The 17,551-nt window shown below is 45.2% G+C and overlaps 1 protein-coding gene across 8 annotated transcripts in view; it reads right to left on the reverse strand.

The window, feature by feature from the left end:
* Iho1 (interactor of HORMAD1 1) overlaps positions 1–17,477 on the reverse strand; it is a 30,505-nt gene extending 13,028 nt beyond the window's left edge. For 2 of the 8 annotated variants that reach the window (XM_076577032.1, XM_076577031.1), the window contains exons 1-3: positions 8,537–8,561; positions 6,542–6,607; positions 3,319–3,493 (exon numbers count right to left, since the gene is read on the reverse strand). In XM_076577032.1, coding sequence (XP_076433147.1) covers positions 3,319–3,493; positions 6,542–6,597 — 231 coding nt within the window. In that variant the 5' untranslated portion in view covers positions 6,598–6,607; positions 8,537–8,561. Of the gene's footprint in view, positions 1–3,318; positions 3,494–6,541; positions 6,608–8,258; positions 8,508–8,536; positions 8,604–17,320 lie in introns of those variants that run through there. The other 6 variants (XM_076577029.1, XM_076577028.1, XM_076577027.1 and 3 more) reach the window with 6 other exon arrangements.
* Positions 17,478–17,551: the final 74 nt, after the last annotated feature.

The raw sequence follows: 17,551 nt of genomic DNA on the forward strand, positions 1-17,551 counted from the left end.
TAAAATAAAATAAAATAAAATAAAATAAAATAAAATAAAATAAAATAAAATAAAATAAAATAAAATAAAAATAAAAAGGAGGAGGAGGAGAAGAAGAAGAAAGCCAAATAGCAGCAACAAAATCTCAAACTCAGTATCTCACGTTCTCTTTCACATGCAGATCTCAGGGGTTTTTGCTGTTGTGGTTTTTTGGGATTTTTTCCCCCAAGATAGGATTTATGTAGCCTGGGCTGTTCTAGAACTCACTCTGTAGATCAGGTTGGCCTTGAACTCACAGAGCTCTGCCTGCCTCTGCCTCTCAAGCACTGGGATTAAAGGCATGCACCACCGCTGCCCGGCCAGATGCCAGTTTTTAATGCTTATCTATATGTATGTGTGGATGTGAGTGTGAGCGTAGTCTATGAAACTAGACAAGGGAACTAGAAGGGAAAAAGAATGCAGGAGTGGAGAACAATAGAAGAACTGTGACAAGACAGTGACAAATGTGCAAAGGATGTAGAAGGTTATAAGGGGAGGCTGGAGAATGGAGAAGGAGAGGTGGAGGGGAGAGTCAACAAATTTTGCTTGATAAAGCTATAATGATATATAATATTTGTATGCTAATTATCTTTTTTTAGTTTTATTTTTGAGAATTAATGTATATTTATGTATGTATATAAAATTGTGATTATTTCCATCCTTTTTTTGTTTGTTTTTGTTATTTTAAAGACAAGGTTTCTCTGTGTAACAGTCCTGGCTGCCCTGGAACTCACCTTGTAGATCAGTGAGTGTGGCCTTGAACTTACAGAGATCTACCTGCCTCTGCCTCCCAAATGCTGGGATTAAAGTGTGTACCACCATGCCTGGCCCGAAAAAAAAAAATTAAGAGAGCTGTGCCTATAGCTCATTGGTAAAACACTTGCCCTACTAGGCCCTAGGTTCCATCAACAGACTGAAAAAAATTATCACTTTATTCCTTTTCTTTAAGTCAAAGGGCTGATTTTTACTTATTTAATCGTGTGTGTGTGTGTGTGTGTGTGTGTGTGTGTGTGTGTGTGTGTGAGAGAGAGAGAGAGAGAGAGAGAGAGAGAGAGAGAGAGAGAGAGAGAGAGAGAGACTGTGGGCATGTGGAGGTCAGAGGACAACCTCAGGTGTTGGAGGAAGAGTTGGTCTTTGTTCTTCACTGCTGTATATGACAGGCTAGCTGGCCTGTTGTGAAACGACCAAGTAGATGCTGTAATAGGCTGCTCAGTCTTCTCTCAGAGATCAGGCCTCAATTTCAGTTTCCTGAGACTTGAGCAAGCAGTTTCTGGGAGCACCATGAACAAAAAACATAGTCCTTGCAGTAGTTCGCTTTCTGCATGTACTCTGACTGTTCAATGTTCAGTCAATTGTTCACTATTTGGGACCACTGACCAACTTAGAGCTACATGCATGAGTCAATGTGAACGTGTGAAGCCAGATAGTCTCCATGGCAACTCAAGGACAAAGCCTGGGACTTGTCCAGGCCTGCCCAAAAATGATAACTGTAACCCCCAACCAGTAAATTCAAGGTTACACACCCTCACCCAATCATATGACGCCAATGCTTGTACCACCCTGTTGGCGGTTTTTCCCTTTAAAAACCCCTCATTCTGGAAACACATGAACTATGAACCAAAGACTGAGGGGCTCCCAGCTGGATCAGGCCCTCTGAATAGGTGAGACAGTTGATTGGCTTGATCAGTTTGGGAGGCATCTAGGCAGTGGGACCAAGTCCTGTGCTCATTCCATGAGTTGGCTGTTTGAAACCAGGAACTTATGCAGGGACACTTGGCTCAGTCTGAGAGGAAGGGACTGGACCTCCCTGGACTGAGTTTACCAAGTCGATCACAGTCCTCGGGGGAGGACTTGTCCTGGAGGAGGTGGGAATGGAGGGTGGGCTGGGGGTAAGGGGAGGGCGTGGGAGGGGGGAGAATAGGGGAACCCATGGCTGATATGTAGAACTGAATAGTATTGTAAAATAAAAAATATATATCACAAAAAAAAAAAAAAAAAAAAACCCTCATTCTGAGAGCTCAGGGCGGTCCTCCTCCACCCGCTGTGTCCGAAGTTGGACGCTGACCAAGCCTGGGTTTGCTTGTTTGTCATAAACCCCTTTGTGTTTTGCTTCAGATATTGGCTCTGTGGTGGTCTTGCTCGGGGGTCTTGCAAAGTGGCCACAACAGTTGGACTCCTGTTTCTCTCTTGAATCTCCTTGAATGAATGCAAGGTTACAGATATGTGCTGCCAAGCCTGAATTCTACATGAGCTCTAGGAATTCTAACTCAGGTCTTCAAGTCTATAAGCCCTTGTCCCACTGAGTCATTGTTCTAACCCCCTTTACTCCTATTTACAAAAGCGTCAAGTATGATGGTGCATGCCTTGAATCCCAGGATTCTCAAGCAAGAGGCAGGTGGATCTCTGTGAGTTCATGGCCAGCCTGGTCTACACAGTTAGTTCTAGGTTTTGTCTAATAAAACAAACAAACAAATAAATTCATCATAAAAAGCCATTGTTTCTTATGAGTTTTCATAATAGTATATGATTAGGCTAGGAAATATGAATATTTGCCTCTCCCAAAAAACAAATGGTCAAGGGATTGACACTACTCTATGTTGTTTTGGCAAAAAAAGAAACTATACATATAAGTAGTTTTTATTTTGTTTGGTTTTTTTTTTTTTTTTTCAAGATATGGTTTTTCTGTGTAGTAGCTCTGGCTATCCTGGAACTTACTTTGTAGACTAGGCAAGCCTTGAACTAACAGAGATATGCCTGCCTCTGCCTCCCTAGTGTTGGGTCACCACTGCCTGGCCATAGAAGTGTTTTAAATTTCAGACTTCTAGGTTAATTAAGCCAGTTATGAATCAGCTGGGAATGGTAGTGGATGCTTTTATCCCAATATTCAGGGGGAGGCAGGCAGATCTCTGATTCAAGGCTATATATCTTGATATATATAACCTGGTCTGTATAAAGGGTTCCAGGACAGCCAAGGCTACACAGTGAGACCCTGACTCAAAATCCACGCTAAAGCAAACCAAGTGTCATCAATCAAGCACTAATCCATTTAGGATAGTAATCTTCAGAGTACAATTCTAAAGTATGTTCATATTCCAATAGAATAATTCTCTTTTTAGCTCATCTCCATAAGAACTATGAAACATGTACAAAGAAATTCCAGAAAACAGAATTAGGATGGTGGCTTATACCTACAACCCCAATAACCAGGAGGCTGAGACAGGAGGATGAAGTTTAGACTGGCCTCCACAGCAAGATTCTGTCTCAAAAAGAAAAATTTAACTAGCTGGAAATCAGACTCACATCTACAGAATTCTGTTGTGTCTGTTTTGAATGTCTTGAGTAGGCACCAACATCCAAGGATGTGGACAGAATCTCTGAATTTTCTGGACAAAACTGAGATCCAAAGAGGAACTGGGAATCACTGAGAGAAGAACAATCAGTCTGATTACTATTCCAGTTAGATGGTTTAGTGATCCTGAAATGAAGCAAGAAAACATTAAGTAAACAAACATCCTGAACAAATGAAATCATAACTCACAGCCACTATTTCAGAGTATTCTGTTTTGCTGTTGAAACAGGGTCTCTCTGTTCTGTAGCTCTGGGAGTATTTGTGTTGACCTCTAAGTGCTCTCTATACTGCCTCGATGACCTCTACAGAACCACGAGGAAATTATGAATGCCCACACTTGGAATCTGCCAACTGGAGAACAAGCAAATGGAAATTCAACAGAAAGGATGGACACAACTATTCCAGTATCACAGCATTTGAGCTATAACACCATTTTTTAGACAAAAGTTTATAAAACTTTTAGGGATTAAGAGACTTCTTTAAAAAAAAAAAAAAAAAAAAAACAAATTTGTGCCGGGCTGCGGTGGTGCACACCTTTAATCCCAGCACTCTGAGGCAGAGCCAGGTGGATCTCTGTGAGTTCAAGTCCAGCCTGGTCTACAGAGCGATATCCAGGACAGCCACCAAAGTTACACAGAGAAACCCTGTCTTGAAAAAAACCAAACCAAAACAAAACAAAAATAATTTCATTGCTGTTTTATTGCTTTTTTGAGACAGCGTTTCTCTGTATATTCCGGGACGATCTGGAACTTGTTTTGTAGACCAGGCTGGCCTCAAACTCACATAGATCCACCTACTTCTGACTCCCAAGTGTAGGGACTAAAGGTATGCACCATCATGCCTGGCCAAAAATAATTTTGAGTACAAAAAAGTAAAAACTGTTAGGGAAAGACTGCTCAACAGGTAGAGGTACTTGCCACACAAGCCTGGTAAACTGACAACCGGGAACTCATAAAGGCAGGAGAGGAGAATCGGCTCCTCTGAATTTCACATACATACCATAGCATATGTGCCCTCCCCCAAACACACAACAAATTTAAACAGTAGAACTTTACTTAAAGTGAACTCTATTACATATCATCTTTGTGAAATTTTTTTTTCCGAGACACGGTTTCTCTGTGTAGTTTTGGTGCCTGTCCTGGATCTCACAGAGATCCGCCTGGCTCTGCCTCCTGAGTGCTGGGATCAAAGGCGTGTGCCACCACTGCCCAGCCATTTTTGTGAGTTTTTAAACCTATATAAATACATATTTTTAACCTAACATTTGGAAAGTGAAGGAAGGGGAACAGGACTGGAGAGAGAAGGAGCTGTAACAATACAAACACAAGCGCCTGAGCTGGGGGTGGCTTTAACCCTGTTACAAGCCTTTAATCCCAGAAACTCACAAGGCAGAGGCAGGCAGATCTTTGTGAGTTAAAGGCTGGCCTGGTCTACATAAATGAGTTACAGAACTGCCAGAGCTATGTATAGAAACTGCCTCAAAAACAAAACAAGCATACACTCACACACAATAACACAATAAATGTAGAAAAATTTAACTACAAATTAAGCCTTAATATGGACTGAATGCTTATATCTCTGAAAGGTTTTTTTTTATCTTTTCTTTTTCTTTCTTTCTTTTTCTTTTTTTTTTTTGGTTTTTCAAGACAGGGTTTCTCTGTATGGCCCTGGCTGTCCTGGAACTCACTCTGTAGACCAGGCTGGTCTGGAACTCAAGAGATCTATCTGCCTATGCCTCCCAAGTGCTGGGATTAATGGCATGTAACATCACTGCCCAGCCTGACATAGGATTGTGCCTTAGAGCAATGACAGAAATGACAGAATTAAAGTTTTCTCTACTTTATATAAACAGCAAGCCCTTTTGGAGAAATAAAGAGAAGAGTGGGTTTTAAAATAATATTTACTTAATTCTATGTGGATGTGCCTGCATGTATGTACATATACCATGTACCATGTGTTTAGTGCCCAACGAGGTAAGGGTGTTAGATCCCCTGGAACTGGAGTTACAGATGGCTGCAAACCACCACATGGGCACTGGGAACTGAACCTGGGTCCTCTGCAAAAGCAGTAAGTGCTCTTAACTGGAGCCATCACTACAGACCCTAGGGTTTTTTTTTTTTTCTTTTTTTTTTAAATCAAATTGGCAAGTTTTTTTGGCAAAGTGTTAGGAAAGAAAGAAAGAAACTATCCAGTGATGCAGGCATGCAAAAAACAATTTAAATCCCTTTTCAGAGAGTCCTCCCCCCAATTTAGAAATGGTAGGTTTATTGCAGCCTGGTGGACACTAGTCTAAAACCTCAGTGGACAGTGGACACAGCATGCACAGTATCCCACTGGGTCTTGCTGGTAGCTGGAGTGGCTCTTCTCTTCAGAGCAGCTACAAATTACATCACACAAACAGACATTGAACACTGTACTTATTTTATTTCTTTCTATTCCAAAAGCATTGCTTAATTCAGGTCAGTTTCAAGATTTGGGGCTCTATATCTGATTCTCACAGATCCAGTCCCAAGACTGAATGTTGTATACAGAGCTGATATACAGAGCTGCATTGATACTATCTATGGGTGTGTCTGTATAGATGTTCTAATGCATAGTCATGTGGATGCAGGTGTACATGTACGTGTGTGTGTGTGTGTGTGTGTGTGTGTGTGTGTGTGTGTATGAACAGCATCTGTAAGGAAATCAGAGGACAACACTGGGTGCTTGCTTGTCCTTAGGTGCCTTCCATCTTTTGTTGGAGACAAGGTCTCTCATTAAAACTTTGCCACACAGGCCAAGCTGGCTAGCCTGTGAACTTCCAGAGCTGTCTTTATCTCCCAACTCATCATGGATGGGATATCAGGCACATGTCACTGTGCCCAACTTTCTATATGGGTTTGGGGATTCAAACTCAAGTCTTCATATTTGACAGGCAAACACTTTACCCTCGGCTATCTCCCCTAACCTGACATCACTTTTCCAATCTGAAAACAAGTGGGAGGAAAAGAACAAGCATAAAAAGGAATAGCAGTAATGGAGGAGAAGAAAAAGAGAGCCAATATAGAAACTCTAGCATTATTCAACAGCCACTCCAGCTATAGGAATGAGATTTTCTAGGAAATCAATAAAACCATAAGACTTAAATATCAAAACAAAACAAAACAACAAGAAATAAAAACCTAGGAAACTTACCCAGAGCCTGAGGGAATACTGAGCATCTCTTTGATATTCCAGACATTAAAATTCATTTTAATACTTCTATTAGAGAACAGAGAATATTCAGAACATTAATACAGTATAACATTTCCAAATGTACTAATTACATGTAAGAACATTTCAGCAGTTTTGTTCTGATCTAATTGGTGAAAAATTCCACTACTTTATGTGCCCGAAGTAAGACCTTATCTGCTATCAAATTGTACAATGAGCCAGATGTGTTGGTTACACACCTGTAATCTTAACTCTAGGAGGTGGAAGCAGGAAGACTGGGACAAGTTTAATGGCAACCCAAGCTTCATAGGGGGTCTGGCAGAACTCTGGAAATTTGAAGCCAGCCTTATCTACATAGTAAATTCCAGGCCAGCTAGAGCTACATAGTGCTACCCTGTGATAGGGGCTGGAGGGATGGCTCAGTGGTTAATAGTACTGGCTGCTTTTCCAAAGGACCCAGGTTTGATTCCTAGCACCCACATGGCTGGCAGATCACAACCATCTGTTAACTTGAGTCCCAAGGGCCCCGACACCCTCTTCTGGCCTCCTCAGGCACTGTATGCATGTAGTATACAGACAAACATGTAGGCAAAGCATCCATACAGATAAATAAAAATTATTTTGAAAAACTTGTGATAATGCCAATCGTAGTGGGGCACAACCATAATTTCAGCACTAGAGAAACCAAGGCAGAGGACAGAGAGTTCAAGGCCACCATGGACTACTTATCTAGAGGCTGTCTCCGACAAAGGGCAAGGGTATATTCTTATTCTCTTGACTATTTCTAAGGCCCACGTGCGCTAATGTCCTCAGCCTCAGCTTGTCCTTTGTGCTTTTACTTGTTTCCTGTTAGCTAAGTGAGCTTTTAACTTTCCACAGAACAGCCAAAGCCCTCTCCTTAATGATTCTACCAGACAAGAATGCAAGATAAGCCATTCCAATATGCCTATCCATCAAGGTAAATGACACCTTAAATGCACAGATTTGAACCTTTCAAGTGCAGGGCCCTGTTCATTTATCAACCCATCTTTAGTAAAGAAAGTATGAAAGAAGAAAGTGAAGCCACGATCTCTACAAGAAAAGCTCTCTGGATGAATAAAGAGCGTGTGTGAAGAGAGGGTGGTCCTAGCAGTCAGAGTGACTCCTCTGAGATTTTTGTTTGTTTTTGAGACAGGGTTTCTCCATGTAGCCCAGATTGTCCTAGAACTCTGCCTGCCTCTGCCTCCCAAGTGCTGGGATTAAAGGCTTGTGCCTCCACCGTCTGGCTTCCAGCTTAATTTGGGGGGTTCGGGGGAGTGTGTGGGTGGGGTGGGGTGGGGGTGGGGGGGTAGGGTTCCACTACTTAACAAGAGACAGACCTGACACTCCCTATAGAGCTCAGGCTGGCCTAGAATTTGCCATTCTCCTGTCCCAGCTCCGCGAATCCTTCCAGCACCTCCCTCCACACACACCCCATGTGCTATGTCCTCTATCTCCCCGACACCTCCCCTCCCTTAACGCAGAGAGGCCAGTCTCTTCCTCAGACTCCTGGTCCTCTTCCACATCATCGCCAGGAGGAATGGTTAATTCTCACAGTGTCTGGTCAAGGCTGTCTGTCTGTCTGTCTGTCTCTCTCCCTCCAAGGGCTAAAGAGATCGCTCAAAGGGTAAAGGCGCCTGCTGCCGACCCCGAGAGCACAAGTTCGATCCCCAAGACCCACAGGACGGAAGGCGAGAACCAATTCTTCACAGTTGTTTGCGGACCTTCACGCGCCTCCCTCGCAGTAAGCAAGCACGACGGAAACGCGGTGCTTCAAGCGGCCCTCATCCCCCGTGTGCTTCCGGTTTGTTCCTAACCAACAAGACAACTCCGGTTGGCTTCTCGGGTCCCCGTCCCCTGGCTCCTCTCCCCGGAAGCCTCGGTGTCCCCCGCCTGCTCCCATCCCTCCCCACTCCGCACGCGCCGCCCCCGGCCCACGCCGCGCGCCCGCGTCCTCACCTCCGGCGCGCGCACCACACGCGCACGCCTCAGGCTTCGCGGAGGCACGCGTGCGAGGGGGAAGCCCCGCCCAGGTGAGGCCCCGCCCCCGGGGAGCGCTCGCCAATGGGAAGGCCGCTCCGTGGCCCCGCCCCGCGGCCGAAGGCTTCTAACGGTTCTAACGGTTCTAACGGTTCTAACGGTCGTCGCCGTTGTCCTAACGGCGTTACCGTCCGGCCCGGCGGTCTCCGACGTGTCACGAAGCACCTGTAGCCAGAGCTAGCCCAGACCCCACGGGGCTGAACCCGCAGGCCCGGTCCCCAGCACAGACCCCACTTCCCACCTGAGAGGTGGAGGCGGGAACCTCGGGATGCCCGAAGCCGCCCCGAGGGCAGCGAGAGCGGGCAGGGAAGGGATTCGGGTGCGGGCAGCCGGGGCGCAGCACCGGGAGCCCGGGAAGAGATTTGCTACACCGTCCTGAAGGAGACCCCAAGAGTGTGTGTGCGGGGTCCCTCCCCGACCCCGGGCTGGGCACGAACCACACCCAAACGCCTGTTTTCAGAGAGCGCCTTTATTAATAATTATTTATTTATTTGTTTGTTTGTTTGTTTGTTTGTTTATTTTGGTTTTTCGAGACAGGGTTTCTCTGTTTAGCTTTGGAACCTATCCTGGAACTCTGTAGCCCAGGCTGGCCTTGAACTCACAGAGATCCTCCTGCCTCTGTCTCCCAAGGGCTGGGATGTAAGGCATGCGCCGCTGACCACCACCACCCGGCATTAATTTTAACTGGGCCCGTTCATTAGATGAGCCAAAGGAGACTTTTGATAGCTGGACCTTGGTGGTCAGCCTCAGGAGAGGGAAGTGGCCAAGAGAACAGACCTTGATGGCTAGCTTTAGGAAGGTAATCTAACGGTTTTTTAGCAGAGCAAAGGGGCTGGGGGAGAAGGGCAAGGCCTGCCAGAGCCACATGCTCGAGTGGGCTACTGTCCGTTCAAACACAATAGCAAACTCAAGGGCTGGAAGATGGCTGAGCAGGTCAAGACCCTTGCCACTAAGCCAAAGACCGGGGTTTGACCCTCAGGACCCACAAGGAGAGAACTGAGTTCTAAGATACCTGAAAGCTGTCCCCGCTCAGACCTCCATGTTTGTGAAGTGGCTTCAGCATGAATACACAGAAACAAAGGTTTAAAAAAATACAGTGATTGTGCCACTCACCTTTAATCCAGCACTCGGGAGGCAGAGGCAAGTGGATCTCTGTGCGTTCAAGGCCAGTCTGGTCTGCAGAGTGAGTTCCAGGTCAGCCAGGGCTACATACTGAGATCTTTTGTTTTGTTTTGTTTGTTTTTGTTTTTTGAGACAGGATTTCTCTGTATAGCCATCCTGGTAGTCCTGGAACTCTGTAGACCAGGCTGGCCTCAAACTCACAGAGATCTCTGCCTCTTGAGTTCTGGGATTAAAGGCTTGTACAACACCAACTCCCAGCTGTGAGACCTTATTAAAAACAAAACAACAGCCTGGCAATGGTGGCCTTTAATCCCAGCACTGGGGGGGGGGGGGGGCGGAGGCACGCAGATCACTGAGTTCAAGGCCAGCCTGATCTACAGAGTGAGTTTCAGGAAAGGCTCCAAAGCTACACAGAGAAACCCTGTCTTGAAAAAAAAACATAAACAAAGCCGGGCGTTGGTGGCGCACGCCTTTAATCCCAGCACTCGGGAGGCAGAGCCAGGCGGATCTCTGTGAGTTCGAGGCCAGCCTGGGCTACCAAGTGAGCTCCAGGAAAGGCACAAAGCTACACAGAGAAACCCTGTCTCGAAAAACCAAAAAAAAAAAAAAAAAATCTTTCCATATCTTAGCCGGGCGTTGGTGGCGCACGCCTTTAATCCCAGCACTCGGGAGGCAGAGGCAGGCGGATCTCTGTGAGTTCAAGGCCAGCCTGGGCTACCAAGTGAGTTCCAGGAAAGGCGCAAAGCTACACAGAGAAACCCTGTCTCGAAAAAAAAAAAAAAAAAAAAAAAAAAAAAAAAAAAAAACCAAAAAACATAAACAAAAACAAAACAACAAAAATAAACCCAAGTAATAAAAATGACAGAACAATTATTATAGCAGTGCCCATAAACCTCAAAGTAATTATACTAAGTAAACCCGGCGGTGGTGGCACACGCCTCAGCACTCGGGAGGCAGAGGCAGGTGGATCTCTGTGAGTTCGAGGCCAGCCTGGGCTACCAAGTGAGTTCCAGGAAAAGGCACAAAGCTACACAGAGAAACCCTGTCTCGAAAAACCAAAAAAAAAAAAAAAAAAAAAAAAATTATACTAAGTAAAAGTCAGTCACAAAAGAGCACATACTGTGTAGTTCTATTTATATAAAATTCTAAAAAATGAAAATATATCTGTAGTGAAAAAACAATGGGGCCAGTTGTGGTGTACACTTGTAATCCTAGCACTTTGGGTGGAAGCAAGAGAATCAGAAGTTTAAGGTCATTTTGGCTACAGAGCAAGTTTGGGGCCAGAATGGGATACATGAGACCCTGCCTCAAATAATGTAACACTTGGAAGTCAGGCATGGTGGTACATGCCTGTAATCCCTGTAGGGAAGAGGGGCTGGCTAAGGAAACCCACCCTGACCCCGGAGCCCAGAATTAGGGAAGGATGGCTCAGATAAGGCCAGTGAGAGAAACAGTTGAGCTCAGATCAGAGCCATCTCTGCCCCTGTCCAACTGACTTGTGAAATCAAACAATCACAGAGCAGGACAGCAGAATCCTGGCCCTAGGACCCAGGGCCAGGGGAAGAAACACAGCCTGTGTTTGGGACCTGAGCCAGAGAAATGAACACTTTATCCCCAAACCCAGAACCAAGGAAACATGCTCTGACTCTGAAACTAGTACCAAAATAACACTCTTGGCCCCTAGAATCAGAGTCAGTGAAAGAAATGTTCCCTTAGAGCTAGTGTCAAAAAGCCAAGAAAGGCCAGTGAAAGAAACACAGTTTGGCCCTGAAATCAGGGTCATCTCTGCCCCTTGCCCACAAAAACTAACCAATCACAGTTGACTCTGCCCCCTGGACATCCCAAAAAATCCGCCCTGCCTGGTCAGTTGTGAGCTGTTCTCTCCACCCTGGTAGAGGCAGGTACTCTCCTGTACTCCTCCTTACCAAGTAAACCTTTCTCAAGAGTTTTGGGTGAAGACTTTCATTCACTGGTGCACAGAACCACCTTGCAGGGACGTCTCATAGTGGACTGAGCAAGGGGTAGCTAAACGGAAGAACCTTGCTGGGACATCCCATAGTGGATTGAGCAAGAGAGAACTGGTAATACTGAGCCAGAGACTGTGGCTCTCCAGGAGAGGAGCAGGATTGCTGTGTCCTGCGGGGAGACCATCGCCCATCACACCAGGTATATCCTGACTTTCCCGAAGAGCCAGGATACCCTTCCCTGCTGAGGCAGTTCCAGGCCTGACTCTCCAGAGAAGTCAGAAAAATTTCCCTTTCAGGGTTGGGCTGTTTCTTTGCAGTCCCAGCTGCCAGTGCTGTGCTACACAGCTCTAGGTGTCCGGGACACCTTCAGGACAGAGCTGTTCTGAGCAACTTGAGGTGTCTGTCCAGGATACCTCGCCCTCCAGGGCTGAACTGTCTCCTTGCAGTTTCAGCCATTTACAGCTGTGCTACACAGCCCCAGGTGTTGCCTGACTCCCCAGGTAGTCAGGACACCAAACCCACAGAATTGCAAAACTCACATTCTGCAACCAATTTACTAACATTTTCCAGCACTTGAGTAGATAGGAAAATCAATGCAAATTTGAAGCCATCCTGGCCTACATAACGGGTTCTAGCTTACCCAGGACCACATAGTAAGGTCCCATCTCAAAACACAAGCAAAACCTCAGAGCCTCGTTGGGGACTATATCTCAGTAGCATATGTAACATACGGAAGGCCCTGGGTTCCATCACTGATACAGCCAAAAATAACATAGGCAAGTGTGGTGAGACCTGATGTCCTAGAACCTGGAAATCTAAGGGAAGTGGATCAGGAATTGGAGATCAGCCATGTAGCCAGTTTCTGGGAAGTTTGAAATACAGAATGGAAAAACCCTGTCTCAGAAAAAAGATAGCTGGACCTGATGACTGGAAACTACAGTTCCAAGGCTTGGGATGCTGAGGCAGTAATATTTTACTGTGAGTTCCAAACCAATCTGGGCTACAGACCGAGAACCTAAAAATCAAAAAAAGACAAAAAATTTAAAAAAGGTAAAGCTGGCCTGGTGGTTCAGGCTTCACAAGGACTTCCATGTGACGCAAATTATGTTCAAGACATGCCTGAGTAACTTAGTGTGACTGTCACAGATCAAAATAAAGAGCTGAGGTGTCGTTGAGTAGAAGAGTGTTTGCTTAGCAGAGGGAGACCTGTGTTTGATTCCCACACATGATGATGTTGATAAAATGGTAGGATCATTACAGACAGAAGCACGGTGGTGCATGTCGAAAATTCCAGCTCCCAGGAGGCAAAGATAAGGGCATCAGAATGTTAAGGTCACCCTTGTTTTGGAAAATAATTTAGCTAGGCAGAGGTGTGTTACATTTGTTTATGCTGCATTTGTTTAATGATGTAACAACGTGTGTTTAATTATATAAAGGTGTGTTGTATTTATTTCACCTTTCCTGCCAAAAGCACCTGCTTTCTCTAATAAAAAGTGGAGATCCACGGCTGAGCGCCAGCCCAGGCTCCAGGAGTCCAATCAGTGAGAGAGAGAGGAGGGATTCTATGAGCAAGGGACATCGAGAACATAATGGGAAAATGTACAGCGACAACTAGCCAAACTAGTGGAAATTCATGAACTGTGGACCAATAGCTGTGGAGCCCCCATGGTACTGGACTAGGCCCTCTGGATAGGCAAGACAGTTGTTTAGCTTGAACTGTTTAGGAGGCCCCCAGGCAGTGGGATCGGGATCCGTCCCTGGTGCATGAGCTGGCTTTTTGGAGTCCAGTGCCTATGATGGGACACCTTGTGCAGTCTTGGTGCAGGGTGGAGGGGCTTGGACCTGCCTTAACTTAATGTACCAGGCTCTGCTGACTCCCCATGGGAGACCTTGCCTTGGAGGAGGTGGGAATGAAGGGGTGGGGTGAGGGGGGAAGGCTGGGGGCGGGAAGAGGGAGGAGAGGGGGATCTGTGGTTGGTATGTAAAAATGAAAAGAAAATCTCTTAATAATAAAAAAAAATTAAAAAAATTTTTAAGAGGGCTGGAGAGATGGCTCAGAGGTTAAGAGCACTGACTGCTCTTCCGGAGGTACTGAGTTCAATTCCCAGCAACCACATGGTGGCTCACAACCATCTGTAATGAGATCTGACGCCCTCTTCTGACCTGCAGACATGCATACATGCAGGCAGAACATTGTATGCATAATAAATAAATAAATCTAAAAAAAAAAAAAGAAAAAAATTTTTTTAAGAAGCAGAATGGCCAATAGCTAGGCAGAGAAAGGATAGGCAGGGCTAGGGGACAGAGAGAATAAATAGGAGGAGGAATCTAGGCTCCAGAAGAACAAAAGAAGAGAGAACAAGGAGACACCCGGGGCCAGAAGCCAGGCAGGCACCAGCCAGCCATGAGAAGCAGTGAAAGTAATATGTACAGAAGGAAAGAAAAGTAAAAGGCCCGGAGACAAAAAGCAGATAAAGAGAAACAAGTTACATTAAGTTAAATAAAGCTACCCGGGAGCACACACTTTTGATCCCAGCACTTGGGAGGCAGAGGCAGGTGGATCTCAGTGAGTTCAAGACCAGCCTGGTGTACAAAGCAAGTTTCAGGACAGTCAGGGCTGTTACACAGAGAAATCCTATCTCAGAAAAAACAAACAATCCCCCTCTTCCCACCCCCCCAAAAAAAAGCTAGCCAGAAACAAGCCTAAGCTAGGCCAAGCATTCAAAACTGATAAGTCTCCGTGTCATGATTTAGGAGCTGGTTGGTGGCCCTAAAAGAAATAGCTTGGTTACACAGCCTCAGCTACAAACAAGGTTAGTACCAGCCTAGGCTTTATGAGACTATCTCAAAAATAAACAACAAATTACAGATTTGAAGTCCTACTCCTCCATCCCTGATACCTCTCCTCTCCAAGTTACTTCTGTTCTGAACTTGTTAATTATCAGTCTTATACATGTTTTATATTTTGATACTACATTTGTCCACGAGTAATATGTGGCATTGTTAGAGGCAGCAGCTCACTATGTAGCCCAGGCTAGCCTCAACTTCACTTTGTAGACAAGACTGGCTTTAAACCTCCCATTCTCCTACCTCCACTTCCCCAGCTGGAATTACAAATGTGCCACCTGGCTTAAGATTCCCGGTTATATGTTTATGATCTTTTATCTCAACTGCCAAATCCATAAGATCTACCATTGCCCAGACACAAGTCTCTGGGCAATACCTGTAGGAGATTATCTTTTTTTTGTTTTGTTTTGTTTTGTTTTTTTGTTTTTTTGAGACAGGGTTTCTCTGTGTAGCTTTGCGCCTTTCTTGGAACTCACTTTGTAGACCAGGCTGGCCTCGAACTCACAGAGATCCTCCTGGCTCTGCCTCCCTAGTGCTGGAGCCACCACTCCCCAGCTAGGAGATTATCTTGATTAGATTAATTGAGGTGGGAAGACCTGTACACAGCAGGTGGACTGTTCCCTGGGCCTGCATCCTAAACAGTATAAAAAGGAGAAAATAAACTGAGCACAGAATTCATTGCCACATTCTCTCTTCCTCCTCCTGTGCTCTTTTTTCTAACAATTATTTATTTAGTGTTAGGTGGGGAGTTACGCATACCATGCTGGGGAGATTTGAGGACAATCCACAGGAGTTTTTTTCTCTCCTTCCACCGCATGGGTCCCTGGGATTGAACTCAGGTCTCAGGTTTGCGAGAAAGCACCTACACATAGAAATGCCTGACTGTATGTCTTTGTACCACATGCATGCAAAGCCCACAGAGGCCAGGAGGGCATCTGACTACCTGTGACTGGAGCTAAAGATGGTTGTGAGCCTTCATGTGGGTGCTGGGAATTGAACCTGGGTCCTCTGGAAGAGCAGCCAGTGCTCTTAACCACTGAGCCATCTCTCCAGCCCCAGTTTCTTCTTGACTGGATGTAAAATCATCAGCTACCTAAAGCCCCTGCTGTTGTGACTTCCTAGTTGTGATGAATTGTGAGACAAAATAGACCCGTTCTCCCTACAGTCAGGCTATGTTTTAATATTTATTTATTATGTATACAGTGTTCTGCCTGCATATATACCCGCATGACAGAACAGGGCACCAGATCCCATTATAGATGGTTGTGAGCCACCATGTCGCTGCTGGGAATTGAACTCAGGACCTCTGGAAGAGCAGCCAGTGCTCTTAACCACTGAGCCATCTCTCTAGCCCCTCAGTCAGTCTATTTTATCAAAGCAACAGGAAATTAACCAAGAGCATCCCCAAATCTGAAAACAATCCTGAAACATTTCAGGTCCCAGTATTTCCAGTAAAGGATGGGAAATGTGTACAGTTATTATGCATCCTTCTATACTGATGTGTGCATGTACAGGTTAGAAATGTGTACAGTTACTATGCATCCTTCTACACTGATGTGTGCATGTGCAGGTTAGAAATGTGTACAGTTACTATGCATCCTACACTGATGTGTGCATGTACAGGTTAGAAATGTGTACAGTTACTATGCATCCTTCTACACTGATGTGTGCATGTACAGGTTAGAAATGTGTACAGTTACTATGCATCCTACACTGATGTGTGCATGTGCAGGTTAGAAATGTGTACAGTTACTATGCATCCTACACTGATGTGTGCATGTGCAGGTTAGAAATGTGTACAGTTACTATGCATCCTACACTGATGTGTGCATGTGCAGGTTAGAAATGTGTACAGTTACTATGCATCCTACACTGATGTGTGCATGTGCAGGTTAGAAATGTGTACAGTTACTATGCATCCTACACTGATGTGTGCATGTGCAGGTTACACTCGGACAGACTTCCTGTGGCTGACACCAGCAGCCTCTGTTTTCTGTTGTTGGACTTGGTTTTTGTTTGTTTGTTTGTTTGTTTGAATTTGAGCCTGGAGAGATGGCTCAGCAGTTAAGAGCACTGACTGCTCTTCCAGAGGTCCCAGGTTCAGTTCCCAGCGCCCACATGGAAATTCAGAACTTTCTGTAACTCCAGTTCCAGGGGCATTTGACACTGTCTCCTGGTGTCTATTGGTACTGCACACATGTGGTACTCATGCACACATATGAAGACAAGCACTCATACAAGTAAAATAATCTTTTTTTTCCTCTTTCTATCCTACCTTACATATTTCTTCCTTCCCTGACCTTGGAGTTGTGCCTCCATTGGAAGCTTTCTGGAGAGCCAGCTTGTTTTGGTAAAAAGTATGAACTGCCCATGTCTCTGTTTAGATAAAATGAAGAGTATATAACTGGCTCAAAGTTGCTCAGAATTAGACCATAATGCCAAATCTCTTCTCCCTCATATAAGCCCTATGGCATTCACCTGAAAAAATTGGCATTCCTAGCCATCAGTGGTGGTGAACGACTTTAATCCCGGCACTGGGGATAGGGTTGGGGAGGGCAGAGGCAGGCAGATCTCTGTGAGTTCAAGGCCAGCCTGATATACAGAGCGAGTGCCAGGACAGCCAGGACTACACTCAGAGAATCTGTCTCAAAAAACAAAACAAAACAAGACAAAAAAAAAAAAAAAAAAAAAAAAAAAAAAAAAAAGGCATTCCTAGTCACATGAAACCCAGCATAGGGAGGCAGAGCTCGATAGTGAAGCAACCAACCTTTTTGACATTTCCTCTGAATTCATAGACTGCTTTCTAATTTATGTCCCTAGCGGCACTGTCCCAGAGCTTTTAAGACACAGTATTCCTCTACAGTGGCTGGTAGTGTTTCTTTGGCCGTGAGTTCATCAGACTCTACTGTGGAACTCTACATGTTTGTATCAAGACTCTGCTAGGCCCAGCATCACAAGAGCCGAAGTTCTTCTCTCATACAGAAGAAACAGAGCAGCA

The sequence above is a fragment of the Peromyscus maniculatus genome, chromosome 7 (assembly GCF_049852395.1).
Source record: "Peromyscus maniculatus bairdii isolate BWxNUB_F1_BW_parent chromosome 7, HU_Pman_BW_mat_3.1, whole genome shotgun sequence".
In the NCBI taxonomy this organism is placed as follows: domain Eukaryota; kingdom Metazoa; phylum Chordata; class Mammalia; order Rodentia; family Cricetidae; genus Peromyscus; species Peromyscus maniculatus.